The following is a 23,002-nucleotide window of genomic DNA, read 5'->3' as shown; positions in this document are numbered from 1 at the left end:
AGGTATTGGAGCCTGCAGGGCTAGAGAGCCATGGGTTGCCCAGTGTCACAGCCATTTCCAGGCAGCCCAGCAGACCCAGCACAGGGCACAGCTGAGTCCCCAGCAGAGCTGGTGATGCCGCAGAGAAAATGCATTTAGGAAACTGCAAAAAAGATAGAGGAAAAGAGCATTGAAAAGGATCAAGAAGCAAGAAAGGCAACAGCAGGACTAGAGGTGGAGCTTCACTCCAGCCTGCAGAGGACCCACTCCAGAGCATAGTCTCTGCAGCCAGGCAAAGACTCTTCTCCCAGTAAAGGGAAGCTGGGAGAAGAGTGAAATCCTTACATATTGACCAGAACTCCACTCTCCCCTCCTTTCCACACCCCTTCTTGCCACTTTTAAGGGTAAAAGGTATAACTTGTGGCAATAAGGCATGGAGAAGTCCCTGGAGTGAGCTGGGAAATGGAGAATAAGTGTTTTCCTTCTGTTTGTCTTTTTGGTTCCTGTCCTCGTTTCAGCTGGGATAGGGTTAATCTTCTTCCTAGTAGCTGGTAAAGTGCTGTGGTTTTGATTTAGGAGGAGAACAATGTTGGTAACACACTGATTGATGTCTTAGTTGTTGCTAAGCAGTTCTTTCTGAGGAGTCAGGACACCAGTCTTCACTTGGTGAGACTGAGCATTTTTGTTGCTGTGGTCTGAAGTCAGGTTCTTTCTCATGATTTACCAGGTGTCTTATAAAGGGTACATTAGCATTTAGCTAGGACTCACATGCTACCCCCGTTATCTATACCTTCCAATAAATAATTGGTTTCTATTCTTAAGTTGTATATAATGGTATTTGCAGTCTTGTACAAGATTTCCCAAAGTGGTTCAGTGAGGGTGGGCTACATATTCACCAATCTAGACAATAAATATGAATAAAACAAGTGTATTCAGTTCTAGAAGTGATCTCTGAGCTGCCAAAGTACTACAAAAAAAGCTTACAGTGGAAGCTCAGCTATTCACTCATTCTGAAGAAGAATTACACCTTCTATTTAGTATATTTGAGTATGCTGCATATGACCTTAAAATACAGAATCTCCTAAGGAAACACAGGTCTTCAATATAATTGACTTTATTATATGACTGGTATGTTTAGACTGAGAAGCCCATGAAATATTGCTGTAGGGATAGTTTCATAGTTTCAAGTGATATATGATAATGGTCTTCAAGGGAGAAACTCAGCATTTTTAAGCAGGGGGAGTGGAGGGGCTGAGTTGATGCAGACAAAGAATTATTGGTAAATCATCTCCCCGTTTTCACCTCTCCGCTACCAGTGGTAAAGAGAAGTGCACAAGGAGGCCAAAATTAAGTCAACTTCTTTCAGTTCAAACCTCATTCACCTTTCCAGGAAAAGAAGTCATTGTAAACAACCATATCATCCCCTATGACTGTCCATATGTCACTTTGAATAGTGGAGGAAGAGCAAAACACAACATTCTTTAAAGTTCAGAGATATTCAAGTAAAGATTAGATATTGAAAACTATTTTAGCTGACTCAGTTAAAGGAGAAAGACAACAGAGCAATGAAATCCTGCTTGATAATATTTCCACTACAGTAAGAATGACATGTTAATACAACACTAAGTCAACTGATTACAGCCACTGTCCATAGTTTTCTCAGACAGTATCAGCAGGGAACACACACATTTACAGTGAGTTCTGAAGAAAATATTATTCTTAGCTTATATATGGACATCAGGCTCTGAAATATAAGTCAGGTTTCTACAACTGTGTAGAAGCATAAAGAGGAAGACATATTTTCAGTAGTTTGGTTCCAGTCAACTTTGAGTAAAGAGCTGATTCCCTAGCCTTGAACACAAAGTAGCTCTTCTGAAGTGTCCTTTCTCACCAGAACATTATTTCTGCTTAATAAAAAGAAATAAAAGCCACACTTATTACACTTAGAAGTATCAAAGACTGTATTGTAGCTAGTTGGAAGGAAATAAACAGTGTAAAATGAAAAACACTTAATATTTATATTTCAAGCATTACTGAACTATTGTCCAGGATTAAGTCCCACCTGATTTCATAATTTTCCTTAAGCTATTTAGAAAAAATACAAAAATCAGATAAATTTGAAAAGAATGTGTTTTTAATGTAAGACTCCTATGTCCTTGGTCCACACTCCATAGGCATACGATTTCTTCTCCTGTTGCTTATTGGCTACTGCAGCTAAGAGATGGAAACAATCATACCATAAAACCCTCAAATAACAGAGGCTTTATAAAAAATGTCACTGTCAAAGACCGAAGCTAAACACACACACAGTAATAGTCACAAAAAAGTAAAATCTGCAATGACAAAACTAAACAGTATTTTCATCTTTGACAATTCCTGAAGTACAGGACAATGTACACACATCCACACCTGACCAAGACCCATCCATTTATCGTGTTATTGAAGACAAAGTTGTGACAGATGTCACAACATCCCCCTCCTGTGTCACCAGGGAATTCCCTGGAACTGCTAAACAACATGCTCAAATTACTCAACTGGCTAACACAGGAAAAACCCCACTTATTACGACCTGACATTGGAGTACAGTTTTTCTGTACTTCAGAAGTTTTACAGTTTATCTTAACTCAAAGAAGCATACAGACTCTGCACACAGCCAGCTGATACACTGACAATATTCAGCAAGCTTGCTTTCTGCTCCCAGCCCTAAACTGAGGCCAGTGAGGAGAAACAGGTCCATTCTTTTCAGCATTTTTAAAGCTAATTTGTAGGAGAATGCAAATTCCAACAAGTATTACCAACAATGAAAAAGACATTTTCAGGATAGATTGTTAGGTCTTCTGCTTTCCTACCTGCCAAAGGTGAAGGACTTGAATCAAACTGGTGTTAGTTTGCGGGCATTCTATTTGATTTCTCTGTTGTTCATGACTCTTGTTTACATCCTTCAACTCCTATGGCCATAATTATTGAGAGATGCAGCCCTTAATCATCAAATTTAAGTATGTGGTCAGAATTTTGACAGCTTTACTCAGCTACCACGTGCAGATTCATTAGAACTAGTCCAAAGCCCACAAACAGCTCCAGATCAAGGGCTGTAAACCACTAATTTATGCTTTCCTTAAGTGACAAGAATTAGATGTAATTTATACTCAAATAGGCTTTTTATGTCCCATAAATATCAAATTTAACTTGAAAAAAATTCCTATTACTGTTATCTCCTCTGCCTTATAAATCATTTGCTGGATGCACTACTACCTCAATTCATCTTGAAGCCTAATGATTTATGATCAAACCCTCAATTCAGAAGACCCTTGCCCAGCTGCCTTTACTCTTATCCCTTTAAATAGCAGTGATCATAGGAGGTCCTCCATCCAACCTCTTGCTCAAAGCATCAGTGAGGAGACTGGAACATGTGGCTCAAGGCTTTATCCTGTCTGGTCTGGAAAGCTATGAAGGATGGTGTTCGGCACCAGAAGTGCTGGTCCATTATGATCTTAGTAGGAAAGGCTCTCCAGGCTCTTCTCTAAGTTATTATTTTAAATTCCATTAGGAGCTCATCATTTGTCCACACTGCCTTGCACAAGACCTGTTTTTCATGCCTGCCCAGGTCACTCTGGATGGGAGCCCTGTTCTTGAATGCTTCGGCTGGTTGTCCCCCAGCACAGTATTTCTTACCTGCCAACTTCAGAAGCAAGTGCCCCCTCGCTTCCTTTCTGATCCTGATGCACACTGGGGTGTTCTTTTCCTAGCTGCTTAAAAATAGCAGTTCAGTCATTCTGTGACATGCTGTAATTCTCATCTTCTCAATTTTTGTCTGATGTCACAGAATAAGAATCATAGAATGGTTGAGATTGAACAGGAACTCTGGAGGTCATCTTGCCCAACTGCTGAAAGTCTGAAAATTAAAAAACTTTAATTTCCTTTTCATTTTTACTCATCATCAGTATTCAGTTCTTTGTGCAATTTCTTGACTTCCTCTAATACATTAGTAACTTACCTGTAAGAACTTAATTGCTCAGAATATTTTGAACCACGATCATTACTTCCAATGAGATTGTGCCCATTTTCTTCTAAGATACCATACCTAACTGACCTGTTAATCTGTATCCAGATTACTAAAACTGGTGTTCTGATCAGGATCTACAGGCAAATCAGTGTCACAAGTCACGTCTACAGACTGTCCTTTCTTTCCACCCTGTGGTGGGTTGACCTTGGCTGGATGTCAAGTGTGCACCAAGCCATTGTATCGCTCCCCCTTCTCATCAGGAAGGGGGAGAGAAAATAAAATGGAAAACAACTCGTAGATTGAGATAAGGCAGTTTACTAAGGCAAAAGTGAAAGGCTGCATGCACACAAGCAAAGGAAAAAAAATCGTTAAGATTTTACTATGTACTTCCTATCAGCAAGTCACATCCAGACACTTTCCAGGAAGCAGGGCTTCAGCACATGCAGTGGTTGCTCTGGAGGGTAACTGTTGTAAAGTAGCAAATACCCTCCTTCCTTCTTCTTTTCTGTGTGAGCACTGCTCAGCAGCTGCCAAAACACAGCTGTGTTGCCAACACCTTTCTAATCACCAATACAAAGCACAGCACTGTGAAGGGGTACACAAAGCTAAGGGGAAAATGAACTCCATCTCATCCAGACTCAACAGACACCTTGACTGCACTCCTCTCAGACCATGATGAGAAACTCAACTTGTGAGGAAAAGTTCAGGCACTGCATTAAGTACATCACTACTGCAATGTGACAAAAAAAAAAAAAAGCAGCATTTTAAATATTGTTCAATGAAAGAAGGTTGGAAGGAATTTCTCAACACTAGCTTATCATGAACCTTCACTTTAATCTTGAACTAAGTTGCAATACAGACAGCAATTTTTATACAAACATGGAGGTAAAGATCAGAAAAACGTCCAAGGACCTGAGTTTAGCACAACTATAGGCAGTAAAAACATCTAACCAAAATTACAGGTATGTGGTACACTGCTATCAGGTTTTAATCAGTTCAGCAAAACCTTTTAAGGACATTCACCCTGACTGCTGCCAGAGGGACAACAGGATTCTCTTGAGTGAAGAGGGTATTAATATAGTATTTTAGAGTAAATTTTTCAGCATGTTCTCCATATAAGATTGCCTGAGTGCAAGAATAAAAGTAACAGGCAGCTGACAGTGTAGTTCATTCCCCACCTCAACTCCCCTTGTCAGCATTTTCCTTCAGCTGAGAATCACACTGAAACACCTTCCTGCAGATTAAATATGTATTTAAAGAACCACAAGGCTTAAAACAAAACTGAATGTTCAAAAAGGAACTGTATTTTTCTTCAAGTACTTCAACTCTTCAAGGCTTTCATTTTCCTTTTTTCTCTAAGTGGTTAGGAACAATAGGGCCAGAATAGTTCTTTTACAGAAAAGGAGACAATTGCAGAATTCCCTCTGTTGCCCGACCTCAACTCAACAAGTCATAAAATGGGAGACAAAGCAAAAGAAACCCAGTGACCTAAGTGGTCCTTTAAAAAATGCTAAACCAGGTTCCCTTTACAGGTTTATTCTAGGTTTTGGTCCATGACTGTCTTCTGGCTTCTTTTCACAGAAATGGAAGGCTTTATCAGCTCACAGCTTCCTCCAACAATTACAGTTCACTCACGTTTACTGCACCCAGCAACCTTAAGAACCCTCAATTTCTCACCTGAAATTCAGAATGGATGCAAAAATCTTCAAGGAGACTTCTCAGGAAGAGGAGTCATGCTGCCCAGGATATTTACTCTGAATTACAGACTTGAGGCCTAAATACATCCACTGCATGTGAGTTGCAATTTAAGTATATTATCCTTTCAGCTCACTTCTAAGTACACAATTAACACTTATTTTACTATTTTCCCACATTATATAACAGTAAAACTACAGTCTACAAAAATAACACTATTTTTCTAAATGGATATTTCAGTAAATAGTTTTGGTGACAGTGACAGCATGCTTTTCCACAATGACAGATTCCCTAGTACTGCCCAGTCAGTTCTGATTCTTACAAACTTGGGCATTAAACCTTCAGTCCTGTAAGTAGAGCTTAAAATTATTATTTCCCTGGATTAAGTGGGAAGACTGTACAAGAAGTAGCACTCAGCACTGTGTGTGAAATACTAAAGGACTTGAGGAGCTTGTAAACTTGTTCAGCTGTGCAAGATATTATGAAATATAATTACTTTGCCATTTTCCTTTGGAACACAATGATATGCCTCATTGTAGCATACTGCATTGATAAAGAGAAAAAAATTCAAAGAAAAAGCAAGTTTAATGACCGCTTACCCTCTATAGGTTCTACAAGCCAGGGAAACTTCTTGGACCTAAGTCACCAGGCTTGTTCTAAAGCAAAATTTTCCACAAGAGACAGCAGAAGTGTTTTTGTCTGTCAAAGGTAAAAACATTCTACTTGAAACAAACAGGGCTCCATCATTCTCTGATGACAGCTCTGTAAAAACATGTATTTCCATTAAGCTGTGGGTGTAGCCACTGATCTTTAGTTCCATATGGAGATGCAAATGTTCCATGCATGTCAAAATAATACCAGTTCATGAAAGTGCAATATGTGGTTTTTTGTAGTATCTGATACAGAGGCTACATTCAAAGTGAACTCCTCAAATTTCTATTAAGTAATTGCTTAAGAGGTGTTCAACAGATCTTTGAGTCATCACAACACAAGATTCAAACTTTTTAACTGACATGTTCCAAAAAAAGGACAAAGTTTAAGTGAACCCTTATATAAAGTACTTTCCCAAACTAGGTCTTCACAAGACTATCTTCCCATGCAACATTTCATTTACAGCACAACAGAATATAACCAGTTTGGGATAAAATAGTTTTAATCCCATGACTCAACTTCACTTGCAGAATACTCCATCTTCATTTCTCCTGGGTTCATGTTGCCTCTACTCCTGTTATTCTAGGAAACAGAACAGGTCCTTGTTTAGAATCATTACCACTTTCAATCATTTAATGGTAAAAGTCACTGCAAAACAATTTCAGCTTTCTGCACACGTGTCTCAATGCATCTGAACACCATTTTTAAATATAGTTTTTATCATGAACCTTCTATATACAAGGTTTTTGGACCCCAGTGTGAAATTAATGCAGTTTAATCAACCTCAGATTTCATCAGGTATGGTAGCAACACTTACTAAAGTTCACATCCCAACATCTTTTCTTACCCAAAACAAATCAGTTCATACAACTGTGGGGGAAAACTTCCTTCTCAATTTCTTACATAAAAATGACTGTCTGAATTACTTTCCCAGTAAATGCCTTTTTAAAAAAAAAAAAAAAAACAACCAAAGTCCAGTCATCAATAACATTATCCCAAAATAATCAGATAAGATCTTCCAACAGATTCCGCTTTCAAATTCACCATTTGATTATCAAATGGCCCTTCCATGCATTCCCTTTGAAAGTGATTATTATAAAACCACAAATATTACCTTTCTTCTCCAAGAGAAAGGGCATGAGGATCCTTACTGAACATTAGATAAGACTTTCTTTCAATAAAAGTAAAGCAGCAAAACCCAGTTTTAATAGCTCATTTGAAGGACTGGTTACAAATGCAGAGTTTCTGTCAGACTGACATCAGATGGTCTCAAAAGAATTAGAACCTCATGATCTCCAACTCAAGAGCTGGTGCACTGTATATTTGTGATATCAAGGACAGTATTCCCAGTGCAGGCAGAGAGATTTCACCAGAAAATATTGCATTCACACATATCCTTGGGCAACAGTCAGATTTGGTAGCTCAGAGGTTATAAAGGACTTGGACCTAGAAAATGACACATTTCATGAAATGCTGGGAGACATTACACAAAGGCTGGAGATGTGTATTTGGAAGACTCTAGTGAGATCCACTTTTGAAAGCAATCTATAAAAATGAAAAAAGTGTCCTTGAAAAAGAATAAACAGGAAAGATCCACTAAAGCTTCAAGTGTGAGAACGAAGCAAAGTTTGTGTAACTGAGATCCCATAAAGACCCAAAGAAAAATTACTCAGATCTGATTAGGGAACTAGCCAGGCAGGTAAAAAACACCCGAACTTCTCAGTACTTCCAATAATTATGGTATGGAAAAAGATAATTAATGAAAGGAAGGGCCTGAGCTTGAACTCAAGCTTCAGACACCATCTAAGAAGTGAGAGCAATTACTTCTACCATGGTCTCTAATAAAGTATCAACATTTGGAACACAACTGAGATGTGATAAAGTTCTTACTGGAAGCAAGAGATGAAGGAAAGGCTTTTGGTTGAAATCCAATTAGATAAAGGCAATTAAGTAGCAAACATCAGTTGAAAATTTGAATTTCATTCCAAATAGGAGTAAGCACAGAATTTAAATCCTGAAATACTAACTGCAGAGTGATTTGAGAGCTATGCCATAGAGGTTTTCTCCTTTATTCAAGCTGTATTTTAACATCTGGTATCAGCAACACCAAGAGACTAGAAGGCTTCTCCTCATCACAGATATTAAGAACAACTTTGACATGGACCAGACCGGGGCATTTATCTAACTATAATTAACTAAGATTTTAGTCAACAAGTTACCTGACTGAGTGATTTACAGCAAGCAGTAACTGTACAATCAGCAACTATTTGCTCCCATTTTACATGTGCAGTAGAGAAATTTCTGGAACTACAGCCTTGGCACATATTTGCACAAACCTGTCTTCCACAGACTAATTCTTGACACTACAGATCAAGAGTAAGGCAGTTAGCAACGGGCCACACCATTACAAGTCCAAGTCAAGCAAGTTGTCTGAAATTAGTTTCAGCAATTCTTTGGAATTCTTTGAAGATGCACAACTAAGAAAAGGGATGCAGTTACAGTCAAAACAGTTTCAGTGGCATTACTCACAATATATACGGCTAAACACACTTTTTCACTAAGACAAAGTTCTGAAAGTCAAGACTTCCAGTTCATTTCTAGACTTACCTTTTGGACATTAACTGAGACTCTTCCTCTTTCAGACTCAAAAGCAACTTCTGTCAACCAAAGAGGAACTTCCTGCTGGGCCTACATAATTAAGAAAGACAATTTAGAGACTTTGACTGCTTTACCAATTCAGGAGTTCCCTAGCTGTTCCAAAGACCTAACAGGTGCTCAGTACATTAAAGCAAAATACCAAAGAGCAGAGAAAGTTAAGCAGTAAGATTTGAAACTTACGTCTGAAAGCACTTTAATTAGAGACTGTGCAAGATGGCCATCCGAATCGTTATCAAAGAAGCAAACTGCTTTCCCTGTATTTCCACAACGGCCAGTTCGTCCAATTCTGTGTACATACTCCTCAATGGTGGAAGGAAGATCAAAATTAATAACATGCTGAACGCTTTCAATGTCTAGACCTCTTGCTGCCACCGAGGTTGCCACAAGAACTGGACATTTTCCAGAACGAAAATCCTGAAGGGCTATTTCTCTCTCTCTCTGCTCTCTATCTCTACAAAGAAAGCAATGGTTAGAATGGATGTCTCAAAAGATCTACAGTATTATTTAAGATACACTTTAAATGTCATGATTCATGGATAGATGTAGTCCTTGTAGGGGACAACAGACACAAAACAAAAAAACCCCCGAACAACCCACATATACTACCAATTTAGGTTTTCTGAATTTTTAACTGATTAGCAACTGCTTTAATGTAAGTATCTAGATACATTGAGGTTTTTAAGTACCAGACATAATTATGCATCAGACTGCCTTCCTAAGAAGATTCACTTGTTTAATTGGTTGATTCTTCATCCCGTAGTTAGAAGTCCTTCTCCTACAGCTTTGTAGCAGGGAGTCAGAGTAACAAAGATGAAGTCTACCTAGACTTAGACTCCTGCATAGGCCATTTTTCAGATATACTAAAAAACGTGGCCAGCCAACAGTACAGAACTTGTCTTCTGTTTATCATCATGCCAAGAAAACTATACTTGCTCTGGGGTTTGCATATTTAAAGAGTATTTACAGATCATCCGTGATCAGAATTGTTGTCCAAATAAGAAAACAAATTAGAAAGCTAAACAGTGCACTTTGGGATCTTAGCATGGGATATTTAGTGAAGTCTGGTATGACCATGGTATGATCACTATTCCAGAGAAGAGTAACCATCCTAACTTCAACTCAAAAGGGTAAAGTGAATCAGAAACCACTGACATTCATGACGCTTCCACTGAACCAGTTATTCAAGAGTCTTTAACTCACAGCGCAGTGTTTCTACAGAAATGTGTTAAGAACCTCCTCTCACATAAGGAACTTCTGGGAAAGCAATTCAGACTAGCCAAGAACAGAAGGCCAGACTTTCTCAATATGACTTTCACACACCTATACATCTGACAGGCCACAGGGTACACACAAACATCTTGTATCTCTGTAATAAGACCATTTTAACCCCTCTACAACCTCGATGTTCTGACATCTGTCAGAACACTGCCCATAACATAATTTTATTGGCAAGAATTCAAGTCCCTTCCTCCTAATACAAAAACCACTACAAAATTACATTTTCAATGTGCTACAGGCCACTAGGATGAAAAAAAAAAAAAAAAAAACAGAAAACTTCATTCCAGCTCATGATGTGAAAGACACATCATCTTAGATGTGTTTTTACCTGGAATCAGAACCTACTTCACTTTGGTTTCTCAGAATCTGTTCAGGTATGCAACACTAATAAGTGGACTATTAGCACAAGTTAGAAGCATCTTTTCTTTAGATCCATCTCCATACAAATGCTAAGTCCATGAACACACCATAGAGGCAGAAATGACAGCATCAGAAACCTGTATGGCATGTGACTTAACTTATCACTGCCACTCGCATTTATGAACATCATCTCACCAGTAACAGCAAAAGTTCTGGGTTTTGTCACAGAAATTATGGCAAAAACTACACATGACCAACAGCTGATTCTACAGAATTTATTATACTTATTTCCTAAGCAGTAGGCATAAAAGATTCTCCAATTCAAACACAGCATTTGGTCAACCAAAAAGAGGTATACTCAGCAAATGCTGTGAGAACCAGCATTCAGAAGCTTTGCATTCTCCATTGGGCAGAGCTACTGAGAATTACAGGCCTACCTGAAACATTGCAAGCTAAACCACACAGATGTGGCAAAACCTGTGTTCTCAATAAAAGCTTCTCACAATAGTATTAGGTGACTTTCACTTTAAAAATACTTACCCATGGATGCTAGTGGCTGGTATATTTTCTTGACAAAGAAAGCATGCAATGAAGTCTGCTTTTTTCTTTGTGTCCACAAATACCATGGTTCGCTCATTACCTATGTTGAACAGAAGTTCAGAGCCACTGCAGTTCAAAACATGATGCATTTCACTATTTAGAGTTGCACTTACTTATATAAACACCTAATATATACGCACATATTGTAATTTCTTGACTGTGTTGAACTAATCAAACTCAACTGATCGATTTCTAGATCAATACAGAAACCTGTGAAGACACATGCCTTCTATTTTTCTCCTCAAAAAAAGGAAGAAATGAACGTTGCTCTCTGAGAAGCAAGCACTCCCTTTCTACAGTATGAGGCTAAGAGCAGCACACCATCCTGAGCACTGAACAGCAAGGCAGATAGACTACATTTTAATTCCAAACTCAGTTCCAGTTTTCTGTATTAAAACGTAAGATAAATTCAGAACAAAAATGAAAGAATCCCAGTCACTTACAAAATATAGGCCCAAACATTCAGTAAAGAATTTTAATACACCTATAATCTTGAGATAATACCCCCAGATACTAAAGAATTGTAATTGACCATATAAAGAAGAAAACCATCTAGGAAGCTTATCTGCTAGTACTGAATAGAGATGAGACATTAACAAATACTGGGTATTTGATTAGAATCAATGACCTTCAGAGGTTCCTTCCAATCAAAAGTATTCTGTGAATTTATGAAATATCTGTAACATAATATGCCTAAAAACCTGGAAATTCCAAAGTTCCACTTCAAGCTTCATCAGTAGTCTTGTAAAGCATGTCACAATAAAATCATAGAATCATGACCTTTTAAACAAAGTTGAAAACCAAGCAATTTTTCTTCCCTGGTAAACAATTAACAACAAGGAAAGTTACCTATGCTGTGTAGAATTTCCATCAGTTTATCTCTCTTGAGATACTGAGAAACCTGAAGAACATTTTGCTGAACATCGCTGCATGCTCCACCCACATGTCCAACAACAACAAATAAAAAATCAGTTTTCAAAAATTCGCCAGCCAGCCTTAAAAAGAACAACATGAAGTCTATTATGTAGATTATTTTTGCTTTAAGATCAAGCACTTTCATTTACAATAAGCAACCCTTACAACAAATATTTTTATTCTCTGTCTAGTCAGGAATAACAAGCAGTCATATGTGCATTTTTCAAAAAGCTAAAAAAGTCTGCAGTGTTTGGGTTCAGAACTCCAACCACATCCTGGGCTGCATGAAAAGAAATATGACCAGCAGGTCGAGGGAGGTGATTCTGACACTGCCTTCATGAGATCCCACCTGGAGTGCTGTATACAGCTCTGGGGTCTTCAGCACAAGACAGACATGGACCTGTTAGAGCAGGTCCAGAGGAGGCCACAAAGATGACCACAGAACCGGAGCACCCCTCCTGTGAAGCAAGCTTGAGAGAGTTGAGGAGTTGGGGTTGATCAGCTTCTCAGAAGAGAAGGTTCTGGGGAGACCTTACTGCAGCCTTCCAGTAACTAAAGGGGCCTTACAAAAGAGAGGGAGAGAAAACTTTTACATGATCCAATAGGACAAGATGAGGTACAGGCTGGACAGAAAAATGGATCAACACTAGCCCTAAGGAGAAAGACTTAGGGTTGCTGGTGGATGAGAAGCTGGATATGACCCAGTAATGTGCACTTGCTGAAGCCCAGAAATACAAGGAGTATTCTTAACTCTTCAGGTATTTAATTCCGTACATCTTCACATATGTTTCTATTTTTACTTCACTCACCTCTGAACTTCTTCAGGGAATGTGGCGCTAAACATTAGTGTTTGACGTTTGTCTTTTTGTGGCATGTCTGGGAAAGAAATCAGCTTCTTCATCTCTGAGCCAAAACCCATATCAAGCATGCGGTCTGCTTCATCTAGCACCAAATATTTCACATTATGCAAACTAATCTGCAAGTATTTCAGTCAAAGAAAAACAGTATTGGTTCACTGACAGTATATACTTACAAAATTTCCTAACTGGCATCCATCTTTTACTTATTTCTTTCAAGTAGAAGTTACTAAAAAATGAAAGTTAATTACTCACAAATCAAAATATTTATTTGCATCTCAACCTCAACATTTTAGTTTGCCCTAATTCTAATACTATGCACACAATGAAGTGCTTCAGAACTTGGTTCAGCAATATAAACTGAGATAGAACCTGAAGATCAACTATTACTCAAGCACATCTATTTTGGAATTATGCTTTGAGTTTTAGAAAGGTTCTCTCGTACAACCCTCGCATATTCTCAAAAAAACCTTTTGTTCTGAAAAAATAAATTATGTCAGAAAGCATTATTAAGGACATTTCAACTTTGCTGGTCCTGACCAAGACCAATCACTTTGATTAAAGCCTGACAACAGCAGAAAACTAATCTCCAGTTTATTACCAGGAAATGTTTTTCCAAATTTCATTTGTCCAGTGCAACATCATTGAGTCAGCAATATAATGTGTAGCAATTTGGATTTGTATTTACAATGGCTGGAAAAATAAAAATTCAAATACAGTATTACACTGGAATTTTTTGTATTTTTAATAAAATCGGTATGAAAATATAGTTAGATAAAAGCCATTGTAGCAAAAAAACCATGACAGTAAGTGAAAATCTGCTACAGAATTTTCCAAAAGAACTAAGCAAAGCTGTTCCATGTATTTAAACCATGAAATTTTGTTGTCATGAACACCGCAGCCACTTTGATTTAGACTGGTATCTTCCAGTTGGCCCTGAAAGGAACTGAAGAGATCTACACTCAGGCTATTCTTTCAAAAACCTCAAGGAACTAAGATATTCTAAGACAAGGTCACTCGTATTTCAGTGCCTGTACAAAGGCAGCATACTGATTGGTTTTCAATGGCTCTATCTCTGCTTCTATCAAATTTGAAGAATAAAAACCAGTATGTAAAAAAGGTAAGAGTGCTTCGAGAATTCACATTAAATTTTAAGATCTTACCTTTCCTCTTCCAATGATGTCTAGAAGCCTTCCTGGAGTGGCACATAGTATATTACAGCCTTGCATAACCTGACGAACTGAATGGCCTATTTGTGTACCTCCATAGACCACAACAGGTCTTATACAAGTTCTGTTATGTAGAAAAAAGTTTGGATTAATTATGTAAGTATGCAAACAGTATTATTTCAGGAAAATATGTAAAAAATAATCAGATCTACCACAAACAAGCTTAGAGTGGTTTAATTCCTTCTCCATACAGCTTGCTCCAAAAGGACTCAAAAAATTCGCTCACTGTAAGCTCGAAGTTCCCATTCTCGCTGCGTAACAGAGGCTGCCTAGACGGCCTGCTTGGAATGAACTCTTGATTTCACCTGCATTCTTCCCTCTCGTTTCAGCTGAGAGCTACTAACACTAACAGCCAAAATGGTGTTAGACTTTGTCCCCTTTTATACAGCACACTTAGGAAAAGCAGAACCACCTCTCTATATGCCTCTAGAGCTTCAAAAGTAATCTCTGCAGATCTTAAAATACACAGGCAGAATCTTTGTAAAGCAACTAATCACACTGTGTGTGACACAAGGACTGGACTGCAAATCCACTTGAAGACTGCACAACTCAGTGTTCTTCTCACTAAGCTTTCTGGTTAGATTCACCAAGTACAGCAACACCAGATACTCTTCTGTAGAAAACCACCTCTTCAAGCAAGAACTACCTTATGCAGCTGTGAAGCAAGTCTACAAGCTCACCTTTATAACCTTTTGCTAAGGTCTTTATATGCACGCAACGAGTTTTTACATGCATGCAACGAGTATTTTTATACTCAAATTCAAGCTGTCTTTTCTTGAAGATACTAACTCAGCTTCATATGCAGCAATACTGAACACATAAACAATTTTTACCAGGGTTAATAAAAACTCTTCAGAAAGCTTTAGTCAAGAATAGAAATGGTTTGGGGACTTCTACAATTTCAATATTTATCCACTTTTAATACATATATTTCATATTCCTATTTGTGAATTAAACTAAAGAGCTTAAGAAACTCATAAATTTGAACTGAGCAATATGCATGCAATTCTTCAGAGACAACAGATTCACATCCTGATACTGCTTGACTGCCCCCCAAACAGAGGTTATCTTGTTTTTACTGGAGGCCAGCTGCAGCAGAAGCTTTCTGGATTCAGAAGCTATTTTATTGTGAAATCATCTGTATCTAGCTGAACAGAATTAGCTACAATGATGATGAGCAGCTAAACTTTGTTTAGCTATAAAGTTAGAAGAGTTTCAGAGATTCTTAATAACATGCTTAGTAAGTACATAGGCAAACATGATCCTACTTTTCAAAGGCAGACAGCCTCCAAGCATAAGTTTGCTTGAACAAAGCCAAGTATTGATTTACCCTATCACTGATGATGTTCTGCATTACACCTCCTAACAGCAACAAACTGTCAGAGACAGATTTAATTCTATTCTGTGCACTGGTGAAACATATTACTTAGGAGCGGAAAGATCAATGACAAAACTAGTACAAATGTATTCTCATACAACATCCAAAGGCTCAATGACAGGTTTAAATTTTTTGTTCTGTTCTGAAAGCTAGAAGAGTTTCCTTGAGCTGTGAAATGTCTGTCAAAAACTAGAAACACACGGAAGTAAGAGTTACTAGAAACCATCACTGAAAGTTAACTAAAACCCCTAACGCACCTCTGTTTTTATGAAGATGAAAATAAAGCAAGTATAAATTACATAGGGTAAGCTAATCAGTTTCTTCATGTTGAAGAATAAATCTAGTGCAGGTAGCTCAGTGTGCTGTTGCAGTGCAAGCTGCAGATTAAGCTCTGGGTGGCTGGAAATGGCTGGAGCCCAAGCAAAAGGCTGTGAACTGGGCACCAATCCTTTGCTTAACAAAGGGCACAGGGACCTGCACCATTTGCCAGCTGACCTGACACTCAGAGACTCAGTAGGAGCCAACAACTCGGTGAAAAGACTACAGAATATCATGTACATATACTGTGAGTGTATAAAAGCCCAGTGATTCCTTTGTTTAGGGGTCCCTTCTTGGAGACATCCAGCTTGAGCTGTTGCATGTTGCTGCACAAGTTAAATTACTTTAAACCAGAGATCTGAGACTCTGCTGTGGGAAACCTGGGGTCAAATTAGTGTGGAAACCTTGCCTGACTGAGTGATGTGTGTAGGAAGTGAGGCACCCGTGAGGTCACTGGAGCCACCCACTGCAAAGGGGCTTTGGTCACAGCAGTAAAGTCCCTGGTGGGTGTGACTGACTGCCAGAGTGGCTCCTGGATGCTCAGAAAAGAAAGTTTTCTTAACACTTCATGCAAGAAGTTTCATTTTTCCCACCAGTATTATGGGACAGAAGTTCAGTACTTATCTCCTCTTCAAGCTGGACTAGGCCTTCCATTCACCCACCCACCCCAATACCAGGAAGATTAGGAATTTAAATCCCTAGCCATATAGTAAGAAACCTGCTGGCTAGTATTAAAATCTAAACTCATTATAATCTGAACTCAAGTGTTTTCAATAATTTGATTGGCACCAAAAAAATTTTGCAAGTATTTATGAAAAAAAAAAACAACCACTGTTGATTTAGGCAAAGCAATGATTAATACCAGGCAACAGTGCAAAAGCTTACCCATACACAAATTTCCTTGCTTCTAGGAAGATCTGATTTACTAGTTCTCTAGTTGGGCCAGTAATAATACATTCCGGTTCTTGCTGCTCTTTAAAGCTACTGGCAGTTACACCATCTCTCATCATTTGGGCCACAATTGGTACAAGAAAAGCTGCCTAGGGAAAAAAAAATAAACAAAACAGCAGTATTTATGCTGTTTAGCTTTCATCAGTCATGCTAAAAGCTGTATATCAATCTTAAAGCTTGAATGATAGTGCACACAGTCAAAGAAATGAGACTGCAAAAGGACTGACCAGAATGCATTACAGGACATGGAAACTTATTTCTCCTCATTTAAGCAGTATGAAAGTATTTCTCTAGATTTTAAGAGTTTAGTAACACAGCAACACAGGCATGCAGTGGCTAACTTCTGAGTTCTTCAGGCAGTTCCATACATTGACCACATACGCTGATAATTATGTACCCAGGATCAAAACAGGTCCTTAGCATGTACTTACAATCTTTAGATCATTATCAGTAGGTCTGTAAAGTAACTACGTATCTGTATTAGGGAGGGTTCAGACATACTGAAGCTTGAAACCACAACACCATTAAAAGCTTAACAAAAAACCAATATTTATTACCAAGAGGTGGCCAACAAAACAAACAAATCCAAAAGGGAGGAAGGAAGAGAGAAATAAGCCCCCAGCACGACCTCCCCATTTACCCAGCTGTTGCCCATAAAGTTATCTTACTGACCTAGCATACCCATAATTACCCATAGCAGAAGCTGCATCCTTGGAGAGTCAGTAAGTTCACAAACTGGCAGGCGTCCCTGCCAAAAGGCAATGTTGTCCTTAGTGCGAAGTTAGCTGCGCTCCAAGAAAGCACTACCTACTTTTATACAATTAACTGAGTGACCACAAGCTCCCAGGTGTGGCCAGCACCGCCCAGCCAGAGGCCCTCAGTCCCACCCCTGGTTATTTAAGTGCATCTCTTCTGCACATGCGTGAAAACTTTGGAAATCCCCTCACGCACACGCAATATGTTTTGGGGGTCTTTCTTAACTGAGTCTAGGGGTCAGCCTTCCTCCCCTCCTCATCAAATTCTCCTTCAAATGCCCTTGGCAGACAATTAGCCAATCATAGAATACCAATTAAAACAGTTTATACAAGAAGCTCTCTTCAAGGACAACTTTCCCGTCTATCAGTGCTTGTTTTCCCATAACTTGGCAGGGAAAGAGCAAAGCTTTCACAGGTGGCAGGGCCAAACACAGACCAAAAATATCAGCATAATTCACCCTGGTACAAGATCAACATTCTCCAGACTACTAGAATGGCAGATCACTTTGCAACACAGCTGCACTACACCAGCACATGTACTGCCATGTAAGACTAGTTAACCCAGAAACTGCATCTGTACAGCAGTCCCAAAAGCATTCAGAATATTTAAAGCATAAGCATTGGACATTTCCCTTTCTACAAACAGAAGAGGTTTTCCAGAAGAAATAAGCAGTAAGCCACGTTACATCAAAACCAAGATTCTACAATTACACTGAACAGCAAAAAGCTACGCTTCATAGCCAAACAAACATTCTCATACATCAGCTGTCCGTGGTTAAATTTGGGTACCTTATGCAGTGTAACAAGTTAAGACAACTTTCAACTTAGTATCAACTCTTAACACTGTTCCATGATTAATACTGATTTACCTAAAACTAAGTTCAGCGCAGATCAGACTTGACCAAACCAAGTGTCACAAACTAGCACAACACCCTGTTACAACCTGGCTAAGTTCTAAAAAACCACCCAAAACACCCACAAAAACAAAGAAAACAAAACTCACACACACACAAACAAACCAACCAAAAAAAAAAAACCACCACCAAAAACCACTCGACAAAACTCCACACAACACTGAAAGAACTCCATACTTTCAACTGCTGAGTTTTCACGTAAGCAGTGTCTAGGAAAGCCTGCCTATATTTCTGAATCTGTATCTGCAGCCCTGAAAGGTGGCCCACTGTATCAAGACAGTAGTTCACTGAAACTAAAAGGAAATCCAACCCAAAACATGACATCATTTGTATCTGTGCTTAATACTACACCTGCCATTGCTATCCAAGTGTTAAATTACTAGATAACAAGTTGTGAAGCATCTGGCACATGGAAGACTGAAATCATCCACCTGAAAGTTCACAGTCATAGTAGTATCCATAATGCTTACAGTTTTTCCTGATCCTGTCTGGGCACATGCCATTAAATCCCGTCCTGCCAGTACAATAGGAATGCTGTACTTCTGCACTGGAGTAGGTTTAGAGTATCCAGCTTTAGCAATGTTCACAGTTAAAGTATGGGAGATGTTAGCATCTGCAAAGCTCTGTAACAGAAAAAATCAGGTTATTACACAATCACAGAAGTTAGAAAGGCAGAGAAACTTACCACAGGACGCAGACATCCAAAAACTAAAGTGTTAACTTTAAAGAGTCTCACCAATCATCTAGATTGCCAAGGTTCCTATAGGTAAAAGTTTCAAAGGTCTCTTAAATCTGCTCATGCCATTCAAGTAACTTCGTAGAACAGAAGGCTTTCAGCTGGTGTATCAGTTGTGAGAGAAAACTGCTCAGAAGCCATACATCTGGATTCAAGCAGGTAAACTCACATCGTAGCATGCCATGAAAACAAACTTAAACTGTTGAGTTTCATTTCGTGTAGGAGATACAAACAGTTTCTGTGCTAAAAACAGTAAGGGGAGCTAAAGCAATATTCCTCCCCAGGACCACAAAGCATCATATATGACAAAAATCACATTAACTTCAGTGAAAAAACCTTTCAGAAGACGGATGGTGAAAACACCCCTGTATCCTCCCTTTCAACATAGGTGCTACTAACTCCTTTGCACTTCTTTCCTCTTTCTTTTCCCTAGAAAGGGTTTTTTTTCTTTTTTAAACACTGGCCACCCATATCGAAAAGCAGCAAAGTTGTATGTTAAACAATAAACCACAGCCACAGAGGGACCCCTGGTGGTCTAGTGGTTAGGATGCGGCGCTCTCACCGCTGCGGCCTGGGTTCGACTCCCGGTCAGGGATACTCCCCCAGGCAGATGGAGCTTGTTAGCCCTGTGAGGCCATCCACCTATGAGAAGGTCACTCTAAACAAACCTACGTCCTGAGGACCTCACTGCCATTGTCCAAGCTCGCTTGGCCCCGGCAGATGAACCTTAGGATTAAAGGGTGGGCTCAGTTCAGCGCATGCTGCATCTCACCTAAAAAATCCATTGCGCAGGCTTGAAAGGTAAAAGACCTTTCCCAAATCTTCGTTCGCGAAGACCGGCCATACACACACGTATACACGTAACAGCCACAGAGAACAGGGATAGAAATATTTTCAAACACTTCTCTGTCCAAATCAATACTTCTTCAACACATATTCATTTACATTATTAAAGATCCCCCAGTAACAAACTTCAGTAAGATAACTCTACCAGCCTTCCCAGCAACTGCTGCCAAAGACCTCTTTCTTTCAATATCTAAACTGGTACTCCTCTGCTATTTAATTACTATTTTTTCTATATATGCAGTATTATTTTCTCTGGAACATTTATGCAGTCTATCAATGTTATTGTGAATTCAAATTTGTATCTTTCAAATGAGCAGCACCTCCTTCCAACATCATACTTTCTGCAATACTCCAAATTTTTATTAGTATTTTCATTAGCAGCCAATATTAAACTCAGCAAATTAAACACCCTTGCAAAATCATGCTCAGCAAACTCTGCAATTAATCAGTTCACTAACCATTAATGCTGCTGGAGGGTCCAGTCCTGACACTTCAACGATATTGTCATCATACTTGTCGAAATTCATTCCTGTCTCATAACGTGCAAAGATAGCCTGTTCATCATCAGGTGGAGGAGGGGGCACATACGTCACCTTCGGACCTTAAGAACACAACTACTTAAGTTCATGAACAGTATCAAGAAAAGCTAAACTAAAACTATTTTAAGTATAGAGCTACTGAAGTTAAGTTCAGTGAGGTGTCATTTGGATTTCCCTCCACTTTCCAGGAAGGTACAAAATTCCATAAATCAACTCTATCAGAACTTAGTTTTATACTACTAGACCTAACACTCACACATGAAGTCAGACATTTGTAAAGCATTCTTGTCTCACATTTGCTCAAGGACCTTACTTTCAAGAGCTGGTCACAAAAATCCTTTATCATCCAGACACATGCTCTTAGGATCCAGGGATATACTTCCCATGCAACAAACTACTCCTTATGAAGAACTATCTTTCTACATGAACTTCTATACAGACAGGTGCAACTGTTGTGTACCAATAACCAAAACAGTCTTCACATGCTAACAGTTTACCCTGTGGTCATGAAAAAGGAATTACTATCCTGTGTTAAGGATGCATTATGTCCACTAGGAGCATTAGCATGTTGCTTCTATAAACATTTCAGTTCCTAAAAATCATTATTTGAATTAAAAATCTGAAAAATGTAGCTTGAACTAAGTCAAATAGAGACAAATCAATTGTTCTTTGGATATTAAGGAGCACTTCTGAAAACATACTAATCACTGAATCACACAATGTTTGGGGTTGGAAGGGACCTTAAAGATCATCTAGTTCCAACCTCTCTGCCATGGGCAGGGATACCACCCATTAGATCAGGTTGCTCAAAGCCTCACCCAGCCTGGCCTTTAACACTTCCAGGGATGGGGTATCTACAACCTCTCTGGGTAACTTGTCCCAAGTGCTTCACTACCCTCTGAGTAAAGAATCTTTATCCATCCTTTTTACCATGAAAAATTCTTATACCACTATCACACAAAATGTTCTTTCATGGAGAATATTAGCCATCCACTACCCATCACACTGGCTTAATGGCATTTCTAATTTGAATTATGGTACTTCTGTGAATGAAAGATTACTATGCGCTAAGATAGCACAACATAGAGGTAAAGGTACAGCAGCATCAGTAGCAACGGAATACAGGACTGTGAGGGAAAAATCCCCTGTAGAAAACAAAAAAAACCCCAGAATCAAAATAAAGTTTAATCAGGAATAGCTGGCCTCTGAGCTAATACACACCTTACTTATCAGTCTGGACAAACTTAAAATACTTCCACTTACAGGAAGGGTAAAAAAAAAAAGTCTAGAGTGACTGTTTCAAAACTGAGCAAGTTCCTAAGGCTTACTTCCAATTTTGGGGCTAGCACCTCTGCTTCACTGTACATTAACTCAACCAGTAGGAGAAAGACCAAGAAAAAAAAATGATGGAAGACAACAGCTTTGAAAATCCAATCACTAAAATTCATACAAGTTACAAGGATGTCTTTTGCAAGCACACAAACAAGATCTCTAACATTTGCAAAAGGTTCTTAACAGGGAGAAAAATCACTATGACAGCATTTAGCAGAGCTAGGAAAGAACTGCATTGCCACCATCAATGACCAAATCTGAAAGGTTCACCACCCATACTAAAAGTCTCACCTGCACCATCTGTAAATGTCCCTTTTTCTCTAGAGCCAAGAGTTCCAGACTGAGGTATGACCCTTCGCCCGTTATTAATACCTGTAAGTAATGGACAGGGTATAAAATTCGTATAATGAAATATGACTGACACCAGTACTATTTACTCCAAGAAATCTGCAGTGCAACAGATCCTTTGTTAACTGTAATCTATGATGCATTATTTTCAGTAATGCTATTTTGTAAAGACATCACCTATGTTCCACAATACAGCCAAAGAACAGAAAACATTTCATAGCTTTCACCCTTGTACTGGCAGTTTTCACAGGGAGCAAGCACACCCAGAAAGAATGGCCAATGTATGTTGTTTCCATACAAACCAGTCAATACAAAAAACTTACTCTCACCTTTTCCAAAGCCACCACGGAATCCTTTAATCCCTCTATTTCGTGTACTTAAACCTTCTACAACATTTCTTTCTCGAAAACCTGCAGTGCAGCACAGAACATAATAACATAGTTTGCCTAATTTTGCATGTGCAGATCAAGCACCTTTTACCTGGAAATTATTCTTCTCATTCCTTATTAATTCACATAAAAAGTACAATAAAACTGATTTACCTAAACATATGAAAAAAATGAAGACAATAAATACTTTTTTGCCAAAAAGTATTGAGCTGTTCTATCATATCGTAATGACAAAGAGAATCTGCTGTTACATGACATCAAGAAGTTCTCC

General features: G+C 38.7%; 1 protein-coding gene across 5 annotated transcripts in view; it reads right to left on the bottom strand.

Annotated features, from left to right (window-relative positions):
• DDX4 (DEAD-box helicase 4) overlaps window positions 1–23,002 on the bottom strand; it is a 77,772-nt gene that overhangs the window by 48,327 nt on the left and 6,443 nt on the right. For 3 of the 5 annotated variants that reach the window (XM_027709340.1, XM_027709339.1, XM_027709343.1), the window contains exons 8-18: window positions 22,672–22,752; window positions 22,286–22,366; window positions 20,582–20,724; window positions 19,012–19,164; window positions 16,807–16,961; window positions 14,160–14,289; window positions 12,949–13,115; window positions 12,074–12,219; window positions 11,165–11,264; window positions 9,167–9,437; window positions 8,936–9,016 (exon numbers count right to left, since the gene is read on the bottom strand). In XM_027709340.1, coding sequence (XP_027565141.1) covers window positions 8,936–9,016; window positions 9,167–9,437; window positions 11,165–11,264; window positions 12,074–12,219; window positions 12,949–13,115; window positions 14,160–14,289; window positions 16,807–16,961; window positions 19,012–19,164; window positions 20,582–20,724; window positions 22,286–22,366; window positions 22,672–22,752 — 1,508 coding nt within the window. The remainder of the gene's footprint in view (window positions 1–8,935; window positions 9,017–9,166; window positions 9,438–11,164; window positions 11,265–12,073; window positions 12,220–12,948; window positions 13,116–14,159; window positions 14,290–16,806; window positions 16,962–19,011; window positions 19,165–20,581; window positions 20,725–22,285; window positions 22,367–22,671; window positions 22,753–23,002) is intronic. The other 2 variants (XM_027709342.1, XM_027709341.1) reach the window with 2 other exon arrangements.

This window comes from Neopelma chrysocephalum, unplaced genomic scaffold, assembly GCF_003984885.1.
Source record: "Neopelma chrysocephalum unplaced genomic scaffold, ASM398488v2 Primary Assembly neopelma1_96770, whole genome shotgun sequence".
Taxonomy (NCBI): domain Eukaryota; kingdom Metazoa; phylum Chordata; class Aves; order Passeriformes; family Pipridae; genus Neopelma; species Neopelma chrysocephalum.
The sequence above is the reverse complement of the archived record's forward strand: the minus strand, read 5'-3'. Positions and strand labels throughout refer to the sequence as shown.